The sequence below is a fragment of the Ostrinia furnacalis genome, unplaced genomic scaffold (assembly GCF_004193835.3).
Source record: "Ostrinia furnacalis isolate ACB-3 unplaced genomic scaffold, ASM419383v2 OfSCF2102, whole genome shotgun sequence".
Lineage (NCBI taxonomy): Eukaryota > Metazoa > Arthropoda > Insecta > Lepidoptera > Crambidae > Ostrinia > Ostrinia furnacalis.
Window position 1 is genome coordinate 36097 of NW_021132341.1, and position 9596 is coordinate 45692.

Sequence of the window (9596 nt, forward strand, 5' to 3'; positions counted from 1 at the left end):
ATTATTCATGATAATTCATGCTAAATCATGTATTTCCTCCGCCATTTACTGCAGATTGGCACCTCACGTCACATCATTTTACCGAAGTCAGCCCTATAGCTTCGGCGCAGTACCGATCACTGACGTTTGTCAACAAAACTTCTGACAAGCTTGCTTGACTCTTGAGACAAGCTAAATTACACCATATTGTTAATGACATCAATGTCATTAACAATATGGTGTAATTTTTTTAAATACCTTCGCGAAGTAAAACTTCTGTACGTACGTACTTATTATTATTCTGTGGTATTATTGCTTATACATTCTGACATATATGAAAACATAGGCTTTATTTTTTTTATGAAAAACTGAAATACGAAACTGAAATATGAACAAGCCGCGAGCAAAATCTAGATTATAGCTATATTGGCTAGTTTATGCCATTTTCGATGATGATGATGAATAAAAAAAAGAATAAAAAAAATATCACGAATATTAAAAAGAGGTTCCTCGTTGTGGATAAAAAAAACACATCATTTTCCAATTATCTTTAATCTCTTTCTACATCAATCAGGGTGTGAGTAGGCCCCAGCAAATAGGCATGTATTGCTATCCGTATCGAATAAACCATACATGAAGGGTCTGTTTGCTATGAAGTCCCTTCCCACGGCTGAAGCCAGACCTGTGGCCACATCGGACGCGAATGTTATGGGATTCAGAGCCATAAGCGCACTCCTGGGGCTGGGTAACGCGTTGACGCCGGGTGTGTCAAATTTGACAGCTACGCGTTGATAGTAGCTGCTAGGCTGCGCTGGTGGGTAGGATACCAACCTGGAATGCATTTGAAATGGTTTTGAAACTCTACGTACGAGACATTCTATTCTACATGGCCGCTACCAACCGTTCAATGTGGAAGTTATTGGGGGAGGATTAAGTCTGCAGTGGACGGCCTGTGGCTGAAATGATGATAATGACGAATGATGATTCTATTTTATCTACCACGTTATGCCTGATTGTGGATGCTCTTGATAATTTTCTTGATTAGCACATAACATAATCTATGAGATCTCATAATGAGAAAAAATCACAATGTATGTCATTGTACCTACTAAGTTATCATTACGATCTACTACAATAAAAAAAACTTAAAATAGGTACCTATTTATTTTTGAATCCTAAATAAAGGTAGGTACTTGCGGACGAACGGAGTTGCATAGATGTAAATTCAAATGAAATATTATTCCCGTTACAATGTTTATTTCAATATTTACTGCAACTTCCACATTTAATTTTTTATCAGAGTAAATAATTGGCTACCATCGATTATTTTGACCAAAAACATTACTTATTTATCCGATTTTTTATAAAACTTCGGTAAATCACGTCCAACCTAAGTAGTGTTAATACCAAACAGGAAATTGTGTTACAAAAATACTGTTACTTTCCTTCTCCTAATCCGAGCCTTAAGGCAATCCAGGTCGAGAGTACCAATACTGCCAGCTAATCAAACTCCACAATTTCGTTGGAAAATAGACCTTATTATCAGGATATTAAGGTGCCACATAGTTGAGCTTAACGTGACGTGGCAGCAATACAAACCATAAGTGTATCAATTAATATTAATGGGTTATTAACCGGCTCTTGTAGTGTTCGTATGTTCTAAAATACATCGCCTTTCAGGGATTAATTCGTATTATTCTTAGCCAAGTACGAGCTTTTGTTTAGTATTGATCGCACGATTACCCGATTGTCGTGTTCATTATCTAATATCGTTAGTTGTGGGCCGATCACTGTAGTTTATTCCAATATTGCCTGACGACCTCATAAAGGTAGCAAGAAGGCGCTGGATGCAGGCCCCTACCAACCGGCCATTATGGAAATTATTGGAGGAGGCCTATGTTCAGCAGTGGACATCCTATGGCTGAAATGATGATGATGATAATGGTGGTGGATATTGCCCGAGAAATACATTAACTTTTATTTTCGAAAATAATCTTTCAACTTTTTTCACGACAAATTACATCAAATGAGTCTGAGTTTGAATATCATAAACTCTCTTTTTTGTCATGTAGGTACACGAAATGCTAGCTGAAAGGTAGGGCATGATGATGATGAGTTACCAAACTATTCAAACAATCATCAATGACTTTGTTAAGTGTTTTATGTGGCAATAGCTTTCTAATATTGAGAAGAATTATTAAAGATTTTACTAAGAAAGACTTACCATGTAGCCTCAGGATTCTTAAACAGGCTTCCCACACCAATCTCGTTTAGCATCCCGCTCGCTTCATACTCGAAATTGAAGTTGAATCTCGGTATAGCCACTTCCAGAGGCACCAAACTCTCTTGCAAGACCGACAGCACCTCAGAAATAACTGAACTCACGAGTTTTTCTATCATGCTCCTCATGCCTCTCTTCGTCATACCAACGGCAATCATCATCCTGTACCTCCCGTTGTGTCCCACAGGCAACACCAATACCTTCGCGTCTACTACGGGCAAGTGCGCCAACTTTACATGTGTGTTAATCTTCATATAGTCGACCATGCCGATTTTCTGTCCTTCTTCATTATAGAAAGGCTCTCTTTCTATCCTCGCTTCGGGGAACGCAGTCGTCCATAAACCTTCATAATCCAAAGCATCAACCAACACGGAGTTCCCGTTGAGGTTCGGAAAAGATGTTGTACCAAGAAAGTCTCTCAACTGCATCGCGACCGCCTGAAGATTGCCTCTGATCGGAGCACGGGATGTATCCAGAAGATGCATGCTCTCAACGTATTGGGACCACGTAGTGTTGAGCCTCAGACTTTGGTCCAGAATCATGAGGCGTTTCCTCATGAACTTTATATCGTTGCCGGGCTGTTCTCTTGACAGAGCAATCTGGTAGTACTTCTCTCGCAAGCATCTCTCTTCTGGCAGATTCAAAGCAGTAAGCAACTGCTGCTGGTATAGTCCATCAGCTCCTTCAGCCACGGCTGCGAGTGACAGCCACATCGATAGAGGTGATATCACGAAATGATCCTTATTGTAGTATCCGACGCTGTTATACATTCGCAAAGTGAAGTCGTAGGCGGCCGTTTGGAAATCTTTCCTGACGTCTCTGCTACAGGAGTAAGACTCTTGAGACCCTGGGAGTATACCTCCAGCGATACCCTGGGCTGCCCCGGTAAGTTTGTCCAGGAAGCCGAAGCCCGTGATTTGGTAACTTTGGCCACACATAGCAGCTATTAATAAAATGGCCCGGACCTCCATTGTTGTTGGTTTGGGCTAGTCTTCGGTCGGCTTTGTTTTGGGCGAGTATTTATACAACGACAGCAATTTGCGGTCTGCGGTCGAATCCGTTGGGACGGTTAATCGGTTAATTGAACGGCAAATCAATCTCGTGAACAGGTCCAGTTGAATCTGATATTGCATTATTATACTCGCTTAATGCATTGTGTTAAATCATTAAGGAAATCACAGTTAAACTGTTCTGTGTATTAATTAGAAGCGGTTATCGTTATCTTAGAGGATTAAAAAGTAAGTAATTAAAGTTCATCGTTCTCAGTTACTTAGTAAAATCATAGAGCTAGTATAGTTGCCTATGATTGCACATACGTACCTACTATGAAAATGTTAAAGTTTCATGTTTACTCAAAATTTTGTGAATACGTAGTATATTTCCCAGGTCAATCTATTTACTTAAGTACCTAATTATTCTAAACAATTCTGAAATAGTTCTAGCGCTCAACTCAGTCAGTACCTGAGGTACGGAGCGGCAAGGGAGGGATGACATTGACATTATGACGAGACAGAGTATACAAATCTGAATTCAGCATAATCTGAAGTCTCGCTGACGATTGTTGTCTCAAAAACACCCTCTCGTGCCGTTCTTATGTTGATTACACCTCAATAACTGAGTAAGCGCTAAACAGTCACCAATTTCAATTAGGTATCGATCTATACACACGATATAGACGACATCGTAAAGGTAGCAGGGAAGCGCTGGACGCAGGCCGCTACCAATCGATCAACATGGAAAGCATTGGGGGAGGCCTATGTTCGGCAGTGGACGTCTTATGGCTGAAATGATGATGATGATGATGGATCGATCTATATTCATAAGCTGTCATCAAAACGTCGTTAAAGATAAGCATAATATTTATCTCCAGTCAACAAAATCTGCGGTTTGGCTAAACCACATCATAATGTAGGCGAGTAAAGGTCGTAACACACTTATCTACTCAGAAAGGGATCGTAACCGTATCAACTCGAGACGGCCAGTATTCTTTATATGAAACTCCATACTGCAACGCACTCATATCCGCACCGTCACGTAAACGCCTCGCCTCGCGGTCGACAGCTCGCAAAAGGCGATGGACAGCTCGCGAAACGCGATACGGTGTTGATATACCTTTCCGAATTGATAAGTGTGCTATGACCTTTAAGATCGATATTCAAACAAACAGGTGGGGACATCCCGAGACATGATTGATGATGTCTGTAATGGGACAAAACAATCACTGGTTGGGTAGTTAGGGAACCATTTATTGTCTGGTTAATATTGGTTGTGATTTTAATAACAGCACAAAGCAGGTATTTGTAGTGTATCTGTTAAGTGAGGTCCAGAGGGTGTAACGCGTAATGGAATGTATCGTGTAACGTAATGGAAATAGTAGGGGCAGCACTTTACATGTAATGCTTGTAGTGCAGTCCACGCGTAGAATTCGTATTGCACGTAATCTTACATTACACCCGTCTGAACCCGGCTTAAGATGGTGCATACCTATTGGTTACACATGCTTTGTACAAAGCTTTGTATGCTTGCACAGTGGGCCAAGAGAATATTTTATCATGGCCAGATGGGCTGGCAATCCTCGACCTACCTGGTTGAGGGAGCTTAACTAAGTAATGTACACTTGCGAGCAAATATATGGAATCACTTTATTATTTTCGAGCGATCACAAAAACTAAATGACTAATAGAAGACAGATAATACTTACATAAATCATTCAGTTCTTAAGATCGCTCGGATCAAAACACAAGATGGTGATTCCATACTTTTGCTCGTAAGTATATAAATTATTACAATCCCTGACTCTGTATGTTTATGTTTTAAAAAGAAAAAAAAAGAGATTGATGGAGTAGCTAGAAGATTTTATGCAAACTACGGTACCTTGATTGAATTGAATCCATGTCTTCATAATAAGTAAACAATATGCGAGTAAATTATTGAGTTTCCCTATGTAGCCTTCTTATTCAGCTACATTTCGTTTAATGGAAGCATATTTAACCAAACCATTTACTACAACTAAGTATAGGCTGTTTTGGTGAGGAACGTTGTTTATATATATTTATATAATATGAGTACACTAGCTTTTGCCCGCGGCTTCACCCGCGTGAAATTTAGTGTCAAAGATAAATTATAGCCTATATGTTAATCGGGGTTACAAACAATAATACTGTAAAGTTTCAACAAAATCCGTTCAGTAGTTTTTGCGTGAAAGAGTAACAAACATCCAGACATACAGACATCCACACAAACTTTCGCATTTATAATATTATTAAGTAGGATATAGTATGCTGGAAATGCATGCCCTTGTACTCGTAATAGCTTTTCAATTGTCAATTAACATAGCTGTGTATGCAAATGGCCGTGTTAACATACAGCACTATAGTCCATTCAGCGTAAGATGGTGATTATGACAGTTCTAATATAGTGAGGCGCTCCTTATAAACCTAATCGATATTTTTTAGAATCGAGAATATTTTCTATAGAAATCTAATCGCCTTTTATTTGTTTGATTTTTAATCTTGATCAAAATTAGGTATATCTAAGAATTTGAACTATCTGGAAATGGAATAAACGTGAATATTCTTAGTGGTACAAAATAAATCACAAAGAATTAAATATATGCATTTTATTCAATAAAACATCAAAATAACAATAACAAACAATACGTGGAGAAATCGCATAAAACAAAACCGTCATCAAAGGCAAACGCACACGTACTGACTTAGCTTTGACCTGCCTGAGATAATAATCGTGATTTGATGGTAAGATGACCACCATGCCGATTACTGATTTATTGCGATTGTTTATGTCCCATCCCTATGAGCAAAAGTTCCGACTAACGCAGTAGCAATTCATTTAATATTTTTCACAATTTTTTCTCAATAATAAACTAATAAATAATTAGAAATTCTTGTTTAGGTTAATTGAGAAAGATTAGTGATTGATATTTTGGAAGGATGAAAACACACAAAAGTAATTGATTTTTACAACTCAATATTTTTATTCGTAGAAAGTTAGAATCATAAAACGAAACGTTTTATCTGTCTAAATCACCATCATTTGAATGAACTATAGTCAACGTTAGAGCCATTGAACAATAATTAATCAAACAATAATGTAATCAGTGAGAAATCTATTGACAAAAAGATTCTTATCAGAATTATTAATTGGGATTGATTGATTTCATTTTCTAGTGTTGATTTTCTAATTATTACCCATTTACTTAGTCTGTAATGCCATATTAAATAGTACATAAAGCGAACTTAAAACCGGACATTATCTGCCAGACCTTTGGGCTCAGAAGAAGAAACAAGTTGTGAGTCAAGCAAGATACAAAAAGATGAATGAACATTATAAATAAAAATATGAAGAATTTTAATTTGTTGCGTAATCAATGAATTACAAGTAACTCATGATAACTAAAGATTTCTAAATTGATTATGTTTATACCTAGGTATAAGTTATTTATTTTATGCAAATAGGCTTTTGTAGTACACAAATCAACTAAATCTTTTTATATACAAATTACCTGAACCCTAGTTCCAGCAAGTAATGCTCCAAATTACAAATCATCCTGTAAACATGTAGGTAGGCAGATATACAATTATGTGCCTGAACAAAACGACGGTCGCACGCCAACTTCACATTACCTACCTACCCTGCTATTTTAATGAAACAATAGGGCTGTCAATTAGTTTAACCGATTTAATGAATAGTTTGATGAGGGTAAAAAGAACAAAATTGTTACGATGGCTTATTGTAGGAAAAATAAAAACTGCTGTGTTTAGAAGTATGTTCAGCTTTTCCGTTTTATATCATGTTCAATGATTGTTTTTTAATAAAACGTGATAATAATAAAGAGTTACATGAATTAACTAGATAATCGTTTTAAGTTATAATATCACTTAATTCTGCCTTCGGCTTCATTCGCGAATAGGTATGTGGTCTGTCACAAAAACCTTTCGTTATAGCTCTTTAACTTTATGATCAATTTCATTTAATCAACTGCAACAGTATTAACATGTTTTCCGATCCCATGCTAAAGAAATAAATTGTTTTCTCAATAGAAATTGCAAAAACAGGTACCTAAGTTTAATAATATTTTAAACTATTATGTTACATTTTTTACTATAAAATTATCACTTCACGGGATTTATTGCAACAATATCTATTTTAACTGTAAATAATATTTACCCTCCCGACGTTTCGGCTCTGCCCGCGACCATGACTCGTGCAACCGAGCCGAAACGTCGGGAGGGTAAATATTATTTACCGTTAAAATAGATATTGTTGCAATAAATCCCGTGAAGTGATAATTTTATACCTAAGTTTAATGATTTTTTTTTTTCGATAAAGGATACCCTCTTTTTTTTATCCACAACGAGGAAACTCTACTAATTAAGTACTTTTTTTTGTTTAGGTGTGCAAAGTTAAGTTCCTAACCTTACTACCTATCTACGAGTATTTCACTTGCCTACTTTGAATGTCAGTGTAGATTTCCTACTTATAATTGTGTAAACTAAGTATCAACCCTACAACGGTCGTAAATTCCCGTTTTGGCTCCGTTCCCAAACCTATGCTAACTTCAAAGGTACACAAGCTTAATCCACATGTTCATAGTAACCTCTTTGAACAACTAAATAGGGGATAGTTATACTTACTTAGTCTCAATGGTATGATTTTGAGAGCACACAGTGGGGCTTCAATTCGTACTGGGGCTATTATGTTTCATATTAATTAATCCTTTTTTAACTACACTCAACATCAAATAAATCGCACCTCCCGCAACAAGCACTTTCAAACGTAGCATCCTCACTTCCCACCAATATTGGCACCATTTAAAAGCCTAGTTCTAAGCTTTATTTCATTAAAGGAAAGGTTTTTACCCCAAAAATGTGTCTTTAGAAGGATCCAGAGTAACTTCTTCAAAAAATAGGCTATTACGCTTGAGCCAACTTTTATGGCTATAAAACTGTTAAGTTGGGATTAATCGGTATCCATCTGTTAAAGAGGACACGTGTGATCATTATTTGGTTTTATAACCATAAAATTTGGTCTAATTGATCCCAGAGGTGAGCCCAAAGTGAGGTCTCTTTTCAAGTCACATTTATGGTATATGATAATCATTTATTTAGAAATTAAATGTGTTTTTCTTTAAGGATATTTATTGGGCTTTCAAATAACGCCAATATTGTTGGGGCACCATGATTGTGTCAGAAGAAAATCTTTAAAGTTCGCGTCGCGGAAGGTGCGGTTTATTTGATGTTGAGTGTAATTTGTATCAGGCAATAATTAAGCTAACCAAGTGTTAGTTTTGCCATTGTGTAATAAGAATAGAAAAATTTTAACAAAACACGAATGTTAACTTTTGCTTTTTCATGGATTCCGCGAAGAAAAGTTACAGTTCACAAAAAAAACTTTACATGATTCTTTCTAGACGCCACAGAGTACAAAAAATGCTGCAATGTTTTTTTTTGTATTGTCATTTCACTGAAGAATAGAAAGTAACACCAGATTTTAATACTTAAGACTTAAGTCTATTCAATATCGACCACGCTTTTCAACTACCCTTCACGATACTCGATGTAAAATGCAAAAGTAACTTTCCCTGTTACGTCACTCTTAAACCAATCCAGAATAATGTTACTGAAAGCACTGAAAGGCTGACTTGAAAAGTTGTAACCAACCGCAGCTGGCACTACAGTCCAGTTCCGATTCACCAACTGTAATGATTTAATCACCATTCACTCGCATCAACCCTTGAAGAACGTATTAACCTGTTCTTCGATAATAAAATACACCAACAGCAATTCGGAGCGCGTCGACAGCTAACAGCCAATCACGTTGAAGTGGCGACGGCTCGGCCAATGAGAGCTCGTGACGTCATGCACACTCCAGTCCGAATGCACTCGAGAGCTACTTTAGTTGTTAATTCGATTTGTGGTTTGTAGTGGTTTATGGAGTTTGATTGTGTTGTAATGTAGTTTTTTAAGCTGTAAAAGAAGTGAGGGAGTTTATGAGAGATGGTTTTAGACTTCTTTTACAAAGTTTGAAATATCCATTAACTTATGTTAGAGGTAGTTTTTACAAATTAATAGGTGTTTTGTGTTGACTATTACGTATGTACCTAAACTAGGTTGTTAGTTATATCAGTACTTATTATTATTCTGTGGTTATATGCTTCTCTCACAAGCACAATCAACTAAATAGGTTGTGATAACAACTAGTGAGTTATGATTTTAGTTCTGAATAACTTATTTTATTACCACTTATTTTGAAGTATTTGGTGTCTTATTATGACAGAAATATGCGACTAAATCTATACTTAATGTTATAAATGCGA

General features: G+C 36.7%; 1 protein-coding gene across 1 annotated transcript; it reads right to left on the bottom strand.

Moving 5' to 3' along the window:
- Positions 1–512: 512 nt before the first annotated feature.
- LOC114354669 (serpin-Z10-like) lies at positions 513–3270 on the bottom strand. Its single transcript, XM_028307173.1, has 2 exons — positions 2204–3270; positions 513–810 (listed from the first exon to the last, which is right to left on the bottom strand). Exons 1-2 carry the CDS (start codon positions 3229–3231, stop codon positions 546–548), a joined length of 1293 nt encoding a protein of 430 aa, XP_028162974.1. The 5' UTR covers positions 3232–3270; the 3' UTR covers positions 513–545.
- Positions 3271–9596: the final 6326 nt, after the last annotated feature.

What these genes read in the sequence shown, in the direction of transcription:
- LOC114354669 (XM_028307173.1), bottom strand. Translation starts at nt 3,231, where the DNA reads ATGGAGGTCCGGGCCATTTTATTAATAGCTGCTATGTGTGGCCAAAGT. An exon ending in AAGAATCCTGAGGCTACATG is followed by an intron (nt 811 to 2,203) that starts GTAAGTCTTTCT and finishes AATGCATTCCAG; the next exon opens with GTTGGTATCCTACCCACCAG.